Genomic DNA, 16900 nt, shown 5'->3' with positions numbered 1-16900 from the left:
GCCCAAATTGAAACACTTTGATATCATATCATTTATATTTAAATATTAGCCAAAATTGCCTATATTTAACTCCTTAAAATTGTTAATGTTGTTAGGCCCTTTAAGGGTTCAGGTTAAGTCAAACAATATAATCTACAAAACACTACAAGCCAATTGCCAATATTTTAAACTGATTTCCAGTTTTGCCCAATATATAGTTAAACAATAAACTATATACAGGGTGAATCACCAAGCATGCTCACCCCCTTATTTTTCCCCAATAATGCAGTTATTAAAAATCGGTTTTTTAGAAGTTTTAAATATACTTAAAACCCATATTTTTAAGCTTTTAAGATTTTTTGTTCTACTTCAGAAGTGTCTTGTGAATATATAAACTTCTTATTTTCAAATTAAATCTGCCATTTTCTACTGTAAAATATTTACTGTAAATGTTTTTTGAGTTATTTAACTTTGTGAACTAAGGATAATCAGTTTGAAAAAGAAAATTGTAGTAATTAATATTAATCTTTCAACAATATTATAATATATAAAAACCATTAAAGTGTAATGAATAATGATTACTAGATCCAATATTAAATTACATCTATTTTATATTTTTGTAAAACCATTTTTAAGGATTAGTATCTTTATCACAAACATTTTAAAGGTAACTGAGAAATTACACACTCAACTTTTGTGCGAGGTACATGGTACATCAACATTATCAAAAACATTATCCACTAATTAATTTACATTAAAAATGGTAGTTCTTGTTTATATCTCCACAGGCCATTCTTTAAGTGGTACAAAAATCTCAAGAATTTGAATAAATTCATTATTTAAGTGAAAATGGTGTGGGCATGCTTGGTGATTGGTAAATCACCCAGTATATGCATATAGTTAAAATAATAAATAAATATATTAGTCTATTACATTATTTACAATTACATAATATGTATTAGTAAAATACGTGACTAAATTGATATATTGTTGAACACAATTACCAAGGTGAACCAACCGTATAACAAAAAAATAATAGTATGGAATGTATGCTTATTACAAGATACAATCTCAAGTAAGTAATTACTAATTTATAAATATTAAAAAATATATTAACTTCAGATTAATAAATTAAGTATAAACATGTTAATTGTTATTAAATTAAGCAGTTGAGGGAACATTTTGGTAACTTTACCTCTATAATAGATTGTCCTTAAGAGGATGTCAGCGCACTATTTGTTTTCTCTCTCTGGACCACCCGCAACATAGACAAAACGCATTTACGCTGAATCATTTTTTCTATGTTTTTAAGTAGTATAAGAGTAAAATCACCCATTACAAAAATGATAGAAAATAATATTTTTGAGGGTATGACATATTGATTTGTAATTTAAATTTACAAAATTTTTTTGTTTATTTTGAAAGTCAAATAACAATAAAATATAAAATGGATATGTTATTCCCTCAAAATTATTATTCTCTATCTTTTTTGTAATGGGTAATTATACTCTAAGATTACATAAAAACATAGAAAAAATGATTTGGCGTTAATGCGTTTTGTCTATGTTGCGCGTAGGCCAGAGAAAGAAAACCAATAGTGCGCTGACATCCTCTTAAGACTTAAGTAAAAATATTTCCTGTAGAAGTAATGTGGTAAGTTCTGTAACAATTTTTAACATTTTGGGCAGTATAAAGGAACAGTAAAAGTTACAGTAACTACACGATTTTACAATAATTAAGTGTTTTTCAGTTAACATATTTTCATATAATAAACACAGGATTTACTTCAGTATCAAATTTTCTGGTAGTTATAAAAAATTATTATAAGCTTAAAACAAATTTAGTATCAATTATTTCACTGAATCATGACCATTTTTGTTGATATTAAATTAAAATAATTAAAATAATTCAATATAAACTGTATTTTATTATACTACCTTGTTAAGGTTGCATATTTTAAAAAATCCATAATTTCCCACTTCTAAATTTGATAACAAAATAATGCATCTTAATTTATTTATTTCAAAAAATAATAATAATAAATAGTTGACAAGATTAAATGCAAAAAAAAATAATCTATAATTTATAATGTCAAAACTAAAATATTGTATTAAAATCTAATAACAAATAACACAACACCTAAACAGTAAGTATAAAAAAGAAACAATTTTTACTATGCACTATAAATAAATTTGTTGATATCATGGTAAATAATAATCAAAACACAATATATTTTTAATTTTTTTAACACAGTTTTTCTTATCATCCCACAAACTTAGTGTGTGAACCTTGAGCTACGATAACATTATCATCTTTCCTGAGCAATGTCACTTTTAGAAATGCTAAATTTCTTCCAAGTTTAACAGTTTCAGAATTAATAACTATTTTGTCACCAATTTTTGCTGAATTCAAATACCTAAAAACAAATAATAATCAAATTAATAAAATGAACACACAATAATAATTTTGGTTTTTTTTAAATATATTGTATTTGAAACTATAAATAAATGTAATTATATTGATTGAAAACAAGTGTAATAATTAAAAATATTATGTTATGTAAAATAAATTGGATTATTTTTTTATTTTTTTTTAATCTTACAAGAAAATAATGAGGTCCACTGAACAAGCTTGTGTGTGGCCGTGTGGGCACATATATATATATGTTGATTATAAATGTATATTCATGGGCGCAACTAGGGTAAAATGTATGGGAGTGCTAAAATCTAAAGCACAACACGAGAACCCCCCCCCCCCCCATTTTTTTTGGGAAAAATATTTTATGTACATACAAATTTAATGTTTTTATACAATCACTAAATAATCTAACATAAAATATCAATTCAGCATATCACAGTATAAATTTAATAAATAATAATGCTCATATTATAATAAATTTATTTTTCTATTATTATTATTTAATGCAAACTTACTTAGAATTTTTTCATTATTAACATTATTTGTAATGTCTCTTTCAATACATTGTAAGAATTTGGTAGTTTATTTTGGTATTTATTTTAAAGGGGAATGTCCTTTGGGGGCTGGTCATCTCGTCTTAAGGGATGTCGCGACAGAATGTCGATGGGATTGTTTTTTCCAGGGCAATGAATGGTATTTAAATTGTATTCCTGTAAGGCGGGTTCCCACGGCGCGTGGCTCGGCGAACTTCGCGCAACGCGGTTGTTGTACCATATGCTCGGCATATCACGAGCCTACAATGTCAACAGCATTCCCACGGCGCGTGACTTGGCGAGCCACGAGCTTATCCGAGCCGATCAGAGTTCCTACAAAATTATTTAAAGGCCAAAAGTCTCAGTTCAAAATGAGTCGTTCTTTGGATAACACGGAAATTGCTGCTTGTGCAGCAACGTAGGTACTAGATATATTGTAATTGTAGGCGGTGATTATTTAAAAGAAAAATTAGTTGAAAAAGAAAAACGAAATCCTGCAAGGAAAGAAGGAATTGGATGCATGAAGTTTACAAAAGCCGTGCTAGGTAAGTATGCTTATGTAAATTAATATTTAATTTTAGGTTTTTTAAATTTAATTTTAGTTTAATTTGCTTATATTTAGTTTTTACTGACTACCTTTTTTTAACAGTTTTAACTTTAAATGTAAGTACATACAAGAACATAACAGTTTATAATTTATTACAAGCTAGTTTTTTTATAGTTAACAAGTTTTTGACAGAAAATACTAAATTAAAAAATAAAATAATATTATACTATAGTTGTACTTAACATTATTAATAATATATTATACTACAACTACAATATAGGTACAATGCAACGGATCTGTTAGAAGATTTAAAACGAGGACCATCTAACAAGTTTCAAAACTTCTGTAGAATGTCTGCCACAGACTTTGAATATCTTATTCAAAAAATTGGTCCAACCATATGTAAAACTGATACAAATATGAGAAAGTGTATTTCGGTTCAGGAAAGGCTAGCTGTTACCTTAAGGTTCTTAGCCACAGGAGATAGCTTTAAGAGCTTGTCATACTTGTTCGAGTTAAACTGTTTCCAGGTGTATTCAAGATGTTTGTAAGGCGTTAAATCAGGAGTTGAAAAATGAAATCATGGTAAAGTATTTATATTTTAAAACATATCTTTTATTAGAATGATAAACACTTTTTTTCTTAATAATATTTAAAATTAATAAATAATAATACAGAATGTATTATAAGCATTTTAATAAAAAAAAATTAATATCTTTTATGTATAAAACAATATTTAGTACCTACATACCTACTAAATTGCATGTTATAATATGCTTATTTTAGTAGGATGAACCAAAATTAGTATCTTGATCAACAGTCAACAATTTTTTTCTCTTACATTACTGTGTTGTAATGTTGTTGGTGTTGGTTTTTGCAATTGTTGAAAATGTTGATGGTAATATGTAGATGGCGTAGAAGATAATATGTACTCTGGTGATGGTAGTGGCTGAATAGATGATGATGATGATGATGCTGTTGAATAATTATCATGTTGTAACTGTTGAGGATAATATGTCGGGATATTGGTACTTGGAAATTGATTATAGGGTGGTTGAGGCTGTACCATTTGGTTATCTGAATGTTTTAACCGAAACATAAGATTGTCAATCTCCATCATTGCAATGTCTTGTTTGTATTCATTTACATTTACATTGCATTGTAGGCAAACCAGTCGGGCTGAATAACGTCTTTGGTACCACTCCCAGTACCCTTGCTTGCTTTAACTTTGTTTAACAATTTTCTATAAGTAGCCATAAGAGAATCTCTTTTTTTTTTATTTCTGTAATATCAGTTTTGACACTAAAATTACAAAAATACAAAAATCAATATTTAAAAATATTATAAAAAATCAAAATTAATCTAACCTTAATTTGTTTTCTATTTCTTTCCACGCATCGTGAACTATGTTCCTATTTTTATGACCCGGATGGCGTGGGTTCCAAATTTGTGGATATCCTTCATATAGTTGCAAAAACTCTATTACCTCATCATTTGACCATTCCGTCATAGTAAATATTAATATTGATTAAAAAATAAAAAACACCAAAAAACGTATAGGTACAACTATCAATGGCTCTCCGAACCGCACGCCTGTGGGAACGCTGTCTAAATGCGCGGCTCGTTTACTTTGGCGCGGACACATCGGACCGACAATTTTCGGATAGACGCGAGCATGGCCGAGCTATACCGCGCCTAGACGCGCAAGAGCGTTCCCACGGCGCGTGTAGTTTACCAAGCCAGCGAATTTTACTCGTGGCTCGCCGAGCCACGCGCCGTGGGAACCCGCCTTAAGGCAAGTTTCCATCGAGTGAGACGGGTACTCTTGAGCTTACAAGTAAATAGAAAAGTGGTGTCCTAAGATGTATATTTTGAACTTTTGACAAGCGAAAAGGATGCCAAGTAATTCGAGCTCGGTCACTGTATAGTTCCTTTCGGCACCGCACAATGACCGGCTGGCAAAGGATAAAGTATTTCGCTGTCCTTCTTTATCAATTTGGAATTGTTCAGCCACAAGACCTATATACGATGCGTCGGTCTGTATACAGAATGGAATGTTGAAATCGGGATGAGTTAATGAAATTTGTTTTGAAAAAGCATTTTTAATTTTAATGAAGTCTTGTTGGTGTTGTTCAGTGAAGTTCCAGGGAGTGTCTTTATGCATGAGAGAAGAGAGAGAATTTAGAAGAAAAGAATGATTTTGAGAAAATTTTTGGTAGAAATTACAAAAACCAAAGAACGATTGGCGATCCTTTTTATTTCGAGGGCTGGGAAAATTTTGAATTGCTGTTACTTTGTCCGGGTCCATTATCATACCAGAAGGGGAGATGAAATGGCCTAAAAATTGTATATGTTGTTTGTTGAAATAGCATTTGTTTAACTTTAATGTGAGACCAGCCTGGGAAATCTTTTGGAAAGCCCAATCTAGAGTAGTAATATGATTTTGGAAAGAAGTTGAAGATACCAGAATATTGTCGACATACGTATGAATATCATTGGAATAGGGACAGAGAGTTGAATAATTACTAAGGGCGACTTCGAGTCCTTTGCCGAAGGCGGCATTGGACACGTTGAGGCCGAAAGGAACTGCACAAAACTGGTAAGACCTCCCGTCATATAGAAAAACTAGTATATTGCCGTACGGAGGGGTCAAGAGGGATCTGCCAATATTCGGAGGAGAAATCAAGGGAGGAGAAAATATTGTTGTTGTTAAATTTTCCTAGTATCTCATCTATGGAGGGGGGTGGGGGGGGGGGGGAGAGACGCGTCTCTGGTGGGTAGAATAATGGTGTTGAGTTTGCGAGCATCAAGACACAATCGAATTGTACCATCGGCTTTGATCACCGTTACCAGGGGGTTATTATAAGGGGAATCTGATCTTTCAATGATTTGCCAATCTAACATTTTGTCAATCTCATGTTGTACAGCAGGACGCCTGGAGAAGGGGACTGGGTAGGATTTAATCTTATATGGTTCGTGTGGTTTGACTTTAAACTTATATATGAAGAATTTATGAAGGGCAGGACGGTTTTGGAAAATATGATTATAATTTTGTATGAGAGAATTCATCTGTATTTGTTGTTGTTCATTTAGAGAGATATCGTTGAGGGCTATACTTTTTTCATTTTTGAAAGGGAGAGAGTCATTGATAGAGTTTGGATTACTTTCAGTGAAGGGGGAGAAAATATTATCGATTTTGATATGTTTTAGAAAATTAATTAAGCTATTGATCAGAAACTATAGTGAAAGGTATTTTATCTTTGAGGGAGGGAAGGGCGATTAGTTTTTTTGTCGTAATCAATATTTACACCATATTCTAGTAACCAATCCGTACCAAGGATCAACGATGTTGATAATTGTGGAACAACCAAGAATACACCATGAGTTTTCGTCAATCGTTAACTCAGCTATGAGCTAGTTAGCTGATCTAAAATGTGTCAGGTCCGCTAAACCACGATGTGCATTGCGCAAGTTTACACTGTATAAAATATACTCGCAACACGCAGCCAAATGTAAAATAACTATAATGTGGTGTCTACTCATTACTGTCTATATAAATATTATCAAGTACCAACTAACTAACAAGAGAGTACAAAATCAAATAAAACAATATTATAGTGGTGAATGACGGGCCCGTATTATTGTACCCAAATGGAAATATTATTTACAAGACGTATATAAAAAATTTTTAAATCCGTAATCGAAAACGTCATATTAAATTGCATTCTAATCATTCTATTAATAATTTATTGTATTATGCCGACAGTACACTCTTCGCTTTCTTCTCGTCACATCTATGAACGCCCGTTGGCAAGTGGCGACGATATCAGATATCTACATACTGCTGGCATTATATTTGACGATACAAATATACAATTAACGGTGGTTGTTGAGCGTTAGTTTGGAATCTAGGTAAAATGTATTAAAATAAAACCTACTGATTCTACGCATTGTGTACACGGTACATTTTAATATATAATAAACCAAATTTAATAAACGCATTTTTGATGTTTCCATTGACCATTAGAGATTAAAATAACTTAGAAAAACAATATTTTAATAATTTATCAATTTTACCAGTCAATTAATTATTATTTATAAAATCAGAAGTGTTACTGTTACCTACTGATATTGTAAAAACCGGTACAGAAAATTTGGGAGTGCCCCCCCCCCCTAGTTGCACCCATGTGTATATTACTATTCATAGTTCATACTCAAAAAAAAATATTAATAAACTTAGTATAAATTATAAATATTTTTAGTGGAAATATATTTATAAGGATAAATTGAATAATAAAAATAAGCATACGAAACATGAATATTAACAGAAACACCACTGTTAGGCGCCGAATCAATGTCCTCGACAACTCTAGGATGAGTCAATACAGCCATACTAGACAAAACATCTACGGCGGCAGCTGTAAAACCTCCATGGAGTGTACCATATCTATTGGTATGTTGTTTTTCAACGACCATCTCAGCAACACATTGCCCATTTCCAGCTGATATTAAATTCACCTAGTGTAAGTATAGAATCAATTACAATTGTGAACCTATCAGACTTAAAAATATACTATTTTATAGCAACTAACAAATTAAAAAAACCATATATACCTTTTAAAGTTTTAGATTATTATTTTTTGCATTATTTATATTTATATCACACCAGAAGTTTCCGTTAACTAATTACTATTAGGATATTGTTGAATATTACTTTATAATTATACCTTGGTTAATATATATTATACATATATATATATATACAATATACATACTTTTTAAGATAATTTTGTGTTCCTTAACAAATATTGGTTATTTAGAATAGCTGATTTTATTGAGTGTCAAAAATTTGTTGAGTACATACAGGGTGAATACAAGGGGAGCTAAAGGGTGGTGCCCTTCTATTAGAATTTCAAAGATTCTTTCCCAATTCTACTTATTGGGTAGGTAGATAATTTACTGAAACGTAAATTGCTTTATAGTTTCTATAATAAATGCTGATAATGCTTAATATGTTTATAGTATAGGTATGGTTAATCACTTTTTAAGCCTATGAGTACCTACTACCCATAGAGGCTCTATGTAATTTTATTTATTTGATGCCATATAGGTAAGTACATATTTTGTGTCACCCTTATTTTATTCATAAATCTAACTCTCAGATACCTACAGTTTCTCTATAAAATAAACACTAAATGTTTAATACATCAAATACAAGTATATATTTATTATACTTCATATCACAGTCAAAATTAAAATATATAATAACAATGTATTAACAAGTATAATATACAGTACCTAATGAATTAAAAAGCTAGTTACTATAAATAAATATGCAACAAAATTAACTATAGGTACCTTTTCAAAAATTTTATCATGCCCATTACGTTTGATTGAAAAATTTAAAATTTTTCTTACTGATTCTAATACTTTGTTACAGTTCATTTTTATATTATGTGCAATCAATAATAAATTCTGGTTAACAAAATATATATAAGAAAATCTAAACTTTTTATGTTTGAAGTTTAAACTATTTAATATCACTAATTATTACACTGTTCAAAATATTGAAATATTAACTGTTTTAAGTGATTTAGAAAATTATGTTTATAGTTTTTTCACATTCACAATAATTAATCCACTTCGTCGACACTCGACTGATCAGTATTCAGTGATAACTGATAACCATAGACTATAATATGGTTAGGTGGTATCACTAAAGAATCTATTTGCAGGGACGAATTTTTCGGATCTGTATATAAAGTTGCATATATTGGCCCCTTTTTTGCAACTTACAAAATAATATGATCATATTGATGGGATTATTACGCGAGCCACGAGTCAAATACATAGATAATATAAGAAATATTATATTATCTATGGTCAGATACGCTTGGTACACGAGCCGTGGGAACGCTCTTGCTCGTCTAGGCACGGTATAGCTCGGCCAGGCTCGTGGCTATCCGAAAGTTGTCGGTCCGATGTGTCAGCGCCAAGATATCTGATATAGAGAAGATATTATATGCATACAAAAATGCGTACATTTTCTACAGCAGCACCCTTTTTTCTGGTAGGAAAGTGAATCTAATTATTACTTTTGGGGGTCAAAAGTAAGTAAATTTCCAACTGTGTCAGAAAAATCAAAAATCAAAAATAAGAATTTTTACGCAAAACCATTTTTTGAAAAAAACCAATTTTGTTTTTTTTTTTGGTGCAACTCATCAACGAATAATCAGTGGCGGATCCAAAGGATGGCCAAAGGAGGCATCCCCCCTTAATCACCGTAGTTTTCCTTTGTTTTACACTGTGTTTAGCCAATTTTGTAGCCAATTATGGAACTTTTTGTACTTTTGCCCCCCATCCCCATCCTAAAATTAAACCTTGGATCCGTCACTGCGAATAATCGTATATACTTTTGTTTAGATCAACATTTTCATATATGATAAAATTATCAAAATATTTACTCTTTTTGAGCAATTTATATTTTATAGGTATGAGAAATTTGCGATTTATTTAAGTTTTTTTCTATAAATGTAGATAAATAAGTTTTCTTTGTGTCAAAAACTGATAAAGCTTGAAAATATAACATAATGTACCTCATAAGTGGTTATTATACCAATTTGAACATAATAAAGATACTTAAAGGTCATACTTTAACCATAAAATTCTAAAAAAATAAATAAATGTTGTTATTTTTATAGATATTTTAAGTTTAATTTCGCACGAAATTAGATGTTTTTTGTTGTGATATAAAAATATTAATCGTCGGTTAGGTAAGGATTGCAACTTTTGAAGTAGCTATATTATTATATTTTAATATTTTATAATATACACAATGACAGTAAAAGTTACAGTTACTACACGATTTTACAATAATTAAGTGTTTTTCAGTTAACATATTTTCATATATTAAACACAGGATTTACTTCAGTATCAAAATTTCTGGTAGTTATAAAAAATTATTATAAGCTTAAAACAAATTTAGTATCAATTATTTCACTGAATCATGACCATTTTTGTTGATATTAAATTAAAATAATTAAAATAATTCAATATAAACTGTATTTTATTATACTACCTTGTTAAGGTTGCATATTTTAAAAAATCCATAATTTCCCACTTCTAAATTTGATAACAAAATAATGCATCTTAATTTATTTATTTCAAAAAATAATAATAATAAATAGTTGACAAGATTAAATGCAAAAAAAAATAATCTATAATTTATAATGTCAAAACTAAAATATTGTATTAAAATCTAATAACAAATAACACAACACCTAAACAGTAAGTATAAAAAAGAAACAATTTTTACTATGCACTATAAATAAATTTGTTGATATCATGGTAAATAATAATCAAAACACAATATATTTTTAATTTTTTTAACACAGTTTTTCTTATCATCCCACAAACTTAGTGTGTGAACCTTGAGCTACGATAACATTATCATCTTTCCTGAGCAATGTCACTTTTAGAAATGCTAAATTTCTTCCAAGTTTAACAGTTTCAGAATTAATAACTATTTTGTCACCAATTTTTGCTGAATTCAAATACCTAAAAACAAATAATAATCAAATTAATAAAATGTACACACAATAATAATTTTGGTTTTTTTTTTTAAATATATTGTATTTGAAACTATAAATAAATGTAATTATATTGATTGAAAACAAGTGTAATAATTAAAAATATTATGTTATGTAAAATGAATTGGATTATTATTTTTATTTTTTTTTAATCTTACAAGAAAATAATGAGCTCTAACCTTGTGTGTGGCCGTGTGGGCATATATATATTTATATGTTAATTATAAATGTATATTACTATTCATAGTTCATACTCAAAAAAAAATATTAATAAACTTAGTATAAATTATAAATATTTTTAGTGGAAATATATTTATAAGGATAAATTGAATAATAAAAATAAACATACGAAACATGAATATTAACAGAAACACCACTGTTAGGCGCCGAATCAATGTCCTCAACAACTCTAGGATGAGTCAATACAGCCATACTAGACAAAACATCTACGGCGGCAGCTGTAAAACCTCCATGGAGTGTACCATATCCATTGGTATGTTGTTTTTCAACAACCATCTCAGCAACACATTGCCCATTTCCAGCTGATATTAAATTCACCTAGTGTAAGTATAGAATCAATTAAATTTGTGAACCTATCAGACGTAAAAATATACTATTTTATAGCAACTAACGAATTGAAAAAACCATATATACCTTTTAAAGTTTTAGATTATTATTTTTTGCATTATTTATATTTATATCAGACCAGAAGTTTCCGTTAACTAATTACTATTAGGATATTGTTGAATATTACTTTATAATTATACCTTGGTTAATATATATATATATAATATATACATACTTGTTAAGATAATTTTATGTTCCTTAACAAATATTGGTTATTTAGAATAGCTGATTTTATTGAGTGTCAAAAATTTGTTGAGTACATACAGGGTGAATACAAGGGGAGCTAAAAGGTGGTGCCCTTCTATTAGAATTCAAAGATTCTTTCCCATTTCTACTTATTGGGTAGTAGATAATTTACTAAAACGTAAATTGCTTTATAGTTTCTATAATAAATGCTGATAATGCTTAATATGTTTATAGTACAGGTATGGTTAATCACTTTTTAAGCCTTTGAGTACCTACTACCCATAAAGGCTCTATGTAATTTTATTTATTTGATGCCATATAGGTAAGTACATATTTTGTGTCACCCTTATTTTATTCCTAAATCTAACTCTCAGATACCTACAGTTTCTCTATAAAATAAACACTAAATGTTTAATACATCAAATACAAGTATATATTTATTATACTTCATATCACAGTCAAAATTAAAATATATAATAACAATGTATTAACAAGTATAATATACAGTACCTAATGAATTAAAAAGCTAGTTACTATTAATAAATATGCAACAAAATTAACTATAGGTACCTTTTCAAAAATTTTATCATGCCCATTACGTTTGATTGAAAAATTTAAAATTTTTCTTACTGATTCTAATACTTTGTTACAGTTCATTTTAATATTATGTGCAATCAATAATAAATTCTGGTTAACAAAATATATATAAGAAAATCTAAACTTTTTATGTTTGAAGTTTAAACTATTTAATACCACTAATTATTACACTGTTCAAAATATTGAAATATTAACTGTTTTAAATGATTTAGAAAATTATATTTATAGTTTTTCACATTCACAATAATTAATCCACTTCGTTGACACTCGACTGATCAGTATTCAGTGATAACTGATAAGTGATAACCATAGACTATAATATGGTGGTATCACTAAAGAATCTCTTTGCAGGGACAAATTTTTCGGATCTGTATATAAAATTGCATATATTGGCCCCTTTTTTGCAACTTACAAAATAATATGATAATATTGATGAGATTATTACGCGATCCACGAGTCAAATACATAGATAATGTAAGAAATCTTATATTATCTATGGTCAAATACGCTTGGTACACGAGCCGTGGGAACGCTCTTGCTCGTCTAGGCACGGTATAGCTCGGCCAGGCTCGTGGCTATCCGAAAGTTGTTGGTCCGATGTGTCAGCGCCAAGATATAGAGAAGATATTATATGCATACAAAAATGCGTACATTTTCTACAGCAGCACCCTTTTTTCTGGTAGGAAAGTGAATCTAATTATTACTTTATTACCCTTGGGGGTCAAAAGTAAGTAAATTTCCAAGTTAGCCAAATTTGTAGCCAATTATGGAACTTTTTGTACTTTTGCCCCCCATGCCAATCCCAAAATTAAACCCTGGATCCGCCACCGCGAATAATCGTATATACTTTTGTTTAGATCAACATTTTACAAATTCGCACGAAATTAGATGTTTTTTGTTGTGATATAAAAATATTATTCGTGGGTTAGGTAAGGATTGCAACTTTTGAAGTAGGTATATTATTATATTTTAATATTTTATAATATACACAATGACTTTTTCAATTGCTATTTTTCGGCAAAAATGAATTCAACTTACTGCATATTACCAATAGTAGAATAAATTACATTAATATCAATTTTTTTTTTGGGTGGGAGGGTCATAAACTTACAAGACCAGCCGCCCTCCAAGCATTCTAACCTCTATTTACTTCTGCCTTCCACTGCTTCTTTCCATTGTGCTTCAGATTCCATCGCTTCCGTGTCTCTAACTATACAGTCCTCCAATATTTTATTATTTATATTTTTATTAATCAAATAATATCATAAAACATACTTATTAATATAAGCGGATTTTATATCATTGAATTCAAATTTAACACATCCATATGACCATATTAGAATGACCCACACGACACCTAATGTCAAATGTACAGCAGAACGGTATCCACTTACTCACAATTTTTTATTTAAAAATGTATACTATTTAAGGTTCCTAATCGTGCATGTATCTTTTGTTTTTTTCAACTGCTATTATATCAACTATTATACTACCTATTATTAGGAACCTTGTTTTACATTTTTAATCCTTCGCTATAAAAATTGAACATTTTATACATTTTTAGCTACAGAATAATTTCCACATTTTCGAGATTTTGACGAATTTTAACTTTAAATGCTTATCGTAAAAAATTGTGCCTATGCATCTATAATATTTTAGATTCCGAGCGGAGCGATGAATATATTGATTTTACAATGATGTGTGTTGGCTCGTATTGGCTCGTAGAAGGTCGTGGCTCGCCATGATAGACATTGCTCGTGTTATGCCGAGCATAGTCTTATCTTTATAATCTGTGTTCAATTTCCGATAATTTAAGGTATTGCAAGGTTCTATACAATTTCAACAAAATAACTAAAATCGTTAATCCTATTTAGGTATTTAATAAGTTATTTCGTCCAAATTTAAGCTTAAAATAACTATAAAACAGTTAGACAAGTGGGTGTCACTCTGATGTACAGTAGGTTACAAGTGGGTCATTGTAATGGATGGTATATTGGTGTTAAATTTGAATTCAATGATGATATATTACCCATCATCATATGTATACGAAAAACGATTCTGAGCAAAGTCAGCCCGTGATATATTACTAAGTATATTTGATGATATAATTGTGAACAAAGTAATTTATTTACATATTTCAGCTATTTGTAGGTATTATATTATTAAATGGTAATTGGTAATTATATATTTGTTCTATGTACCTATTTATAAATTATATACTATTTAAAGGTATACCTATATATTTATATATTTATATCGGTAATCGGTCAAAATATCCAAGGACAAAATATCCATGGACAAAATATCCAAGGACAAAATATCCAAATTTATCCATTTTTACGTAAATTAGTAGATTACACTTTACTTTGTAATAAAATTAGCTCAAATATCAAATTATTTAATTATAAAAATATACCTAATATATAATAATAATATAAATATAAATATATTATTTAATATATCACAAAATATACTGCACACATATTAGTCAAATAGTCAAATAATATAAAATAAAATGTAAAACAATTTGTTTTTATAAATGCAGTATACACAATGAAATAAAATAAAATATTAAATAATTTGCTAAAAACATGACTACCTACACTATTTTCTAAAAATTTAGAAAAACGTTTTTAAAAATAGAAAATTTTATTTTATTTTCTTATAAAATTAGCAATAGCATTTAAAAAATTTGGAATGTCCCTACTTCCATCATTGTACTCTTCGCAAAGATGTTTTAATATATGTTTTCTTTTATTTTTCGATGGTGGTCCAATAGGACCCAGTTGACTCAAAGCAAGGGTTTGACTAATGTGTGTGCAGTATAATTTGTGATATTATTACTATTAATGTAATTTATTTTACTATTAGTAATTAGTACCTACATTTTTAAAAACGATTTTTAAATTTTTGAAAAATAGTGTAATATTATATGGATTACCTATTATATCATATATTTATATTTATATTATTATTATATATTAGGTATATTTTTATAATTAAATAATTTGATATTTGAGCTAATTTTATTACAATGTAAAGTATAATCTACTAATTTACGTAAAAACGGATAAATTTGAATATTTTGTCCTTGGATATTTTGGTTTGGATATTTTGTCCGTGAATATTTTGTCCTTGGATATTTTGTCCTAGATTCATTATATCATATAATACTATACCTAGCTATTAACTTTTAAGTCTTTACCTAAGTGGCTAAGTCAAGACTTTCTTAAATCGGTTCGTTGTTTAAATAGGCAATAACTTATAGGTAGGTAATTATTAATATAAATATATTGAAAATATTAACACTTTGAATGCCGTGTGTATTAATTTCAGTACACAACTACTTCTAACATATTCATTTGTGCCGTAGGTATGTATTGAATATTGATAATGATACACACATTTTTCTTATGGAAAATCATTTATTTTAGAAAAAGATAAGAATTCTGGAGAAGTTAAATATTTTGTTAATTTGCGCATTATGTATCAAAATACCTACACGCATAAAAAAAGCATTTAGAATGTTTTTTGTTCCCAAAAATCTGTTAAAGCTTATATTATTGGTATCTTAAAGTAGGTAACTACGTAACATTAAAATAAAATAAATTGCCCGGTCAAAATGGTCTGTTTTATCATGTTTGGTCCGGAACTCAAATATCCCGCGAATAACATTTGAATTACACAAGAATAACTAAATTATTTTTTGTTTAAATTTCAAGGTAAAGACTAAAGGTATATTTTCAAAATTTTAACTTTAAGTCTATAAAAAAAATTGTGCTTATAATTTTTATAGTTTTAAAATGTTTGTTTCAGTAAGAACTACTAATGAGAAACCCGCTGTATTAAATATTTAAATATTAGCTATACAAATTGAAAGTGTTACGTATACATTTTTAACTATATTTGACTAATTTTCTCCAAAACGTTATCCAAACACAATATTGACCAAAGTCCAAAAATATTACATTTTCAACAACTAAAAATACAATTTAACAGATTTTAAAAACCTATACCTAGGTATGCACTTTGCAAAAATATACAGTCAAACTTTGTATTTAATTGCATAACAAATTTAAACCTTACCTAAAATAATCTACGACAACTACAAAAAATAAGGAAATACAAGAGAAGTCCCTAACCATAAATAATTTAATATAATACATATTAAATAACGGAATTATAGGTACCTACTACCTACCTATTACAATAAATAATATGCAAACCACAACCCAAGGGCATGGCATAGGCTATGATAGGGATTTACGAACACTTTTAGATTATTTTAATATAGGTACCTATGTAATATGTTTATTGTTTATAGTTACAACATTCGGGCAGTCCACGACACTCCACAGACACTATTTACCAGTTATCACTTAATAGTTAATTGACACTTATACTTATTAGTTATTAACTATCAA

At 28.6% G+C, this 16900-nt stretch overlaps 2 protein-coding genes and 1 pseudogene across 2 annotated transcripts; 1 reads left to right on the top strand and 2 right to left on the bottom strand.

Annotated features, from left to right (window-relative positions):
• Positions 1 to 1981: 1981 nt before the first annotated feature.
• On the bottom strand, positions 1982 to 9139 carry LOC132936844 (acyl-coenzyme A thioesterase 13-like). The gene is made up of 3 exons (XM_061003629.1): positions 8836 to 9139; positions 7787 to 7995; positions 1982 to 2395 (listed from the first exon to the last, which is right to left on the bottom strand). Exons 1-3 carry the CDS (start codon positions 8920 to 8922, stop codon positions 2242 to 2244), a joined length of 450 nt encoding a protein of 149 aa, XP_060859612.1. The 5' UTR covers positions 8923 to 9139; the 3' UTR covers positions 1982 to 2241.
• On the top strand, positions 2433 to 4104 carry LOC132936843 (uncharacterized; annotated as a pseudogene).
• Positions 9140 to 10620: 1481 nt separating the features above from the next.
• LOC132934915 (acyl-coenzyme A thioesterase 13-like) lies at positions 10621 to 12759 on the bottom strand. The gene is made up of 3 exons (XM_061001333.1): positions 12450 to 12759; positions 11416 to 11624; positions 10621 to 11034 (listed from the first exon to the last, which is right to left on the bottom strand). The coding sequence occupies exons 1-3, from the start codon at positions 12534 to 12536 to the stop codon at positions 10881 to 10883; spliced, it is 450 nt and encodes a 149-aa protein (XP_060857316.1). The 5' UTR covers positions 12537 to 12759; the 3' UTR covers positions 10621 to 10880.
• Positions 12760 to 16900: the final 4141 nt, after the last annotated feature.

Source organism: Metopolophium dirhodum, chromosome 1 (assembly GCF_019925205.1).
Source record: "Metopolophium dirhodum isolate CAU chromosome 1, ASM1992520v1, whole genome shotgun sequence".
NCBI lineage: Eukaryota > Metazoa > Arthropoda > Insecta > Hemiptera > Aphididae > Metopolophium > Metopolophium dirhodum.
This window is presented reverse-complemented; position numbering and strand designations above follow the sequence as displayed.

Excerpts from the sequence above, each read along its gene's own strand:
- LOC132936844 (XM_061003629.1), bottom strand. The coding sequence starts at position 8,922 with ATGAACTGTAACAAAGTATTAGAATCAGTAAGAAAAATTTTAAATTTT. Across the intron at positions 7,996-8,835 it reads ATGATAAAATTTTTGAAAAG|GTGAATTTAATATCAGCTGG; the intron begins GTACCTATAGTT and ends TACTTACACTAG. Across the intron at positions 2,396-7,786 it reads TCTGTTAATATTCATGTTTC|GTATTTGAATTCAGCAAAAA; the intron begins GTATGCTTATTT and ends ATTTGTTTTTAG.
- LOC132934915 (XM_061001333.1), bottom strand. The coding sequence starts at position 12,536 with ATGAACTGTAACAAAGTATTAGAATCAGTAAGAAAAATTTTAAATTTT. Across the intron at positions 11,625-12,449 it reads ATGATAAAATTTTTGAAAAG|GTGAATTTAATATCAGCTGG; the intron begins GTACCTATAGTT and ends TACTTACACTAG. Across the intron at positions 11,035-11,415 it reads TCTGTTAATATTCATGTTTC|GTATTTGAATTCAGCAAAAA; the intron begins GTATGTTTATTT and ends ATTTGTTTTTAG.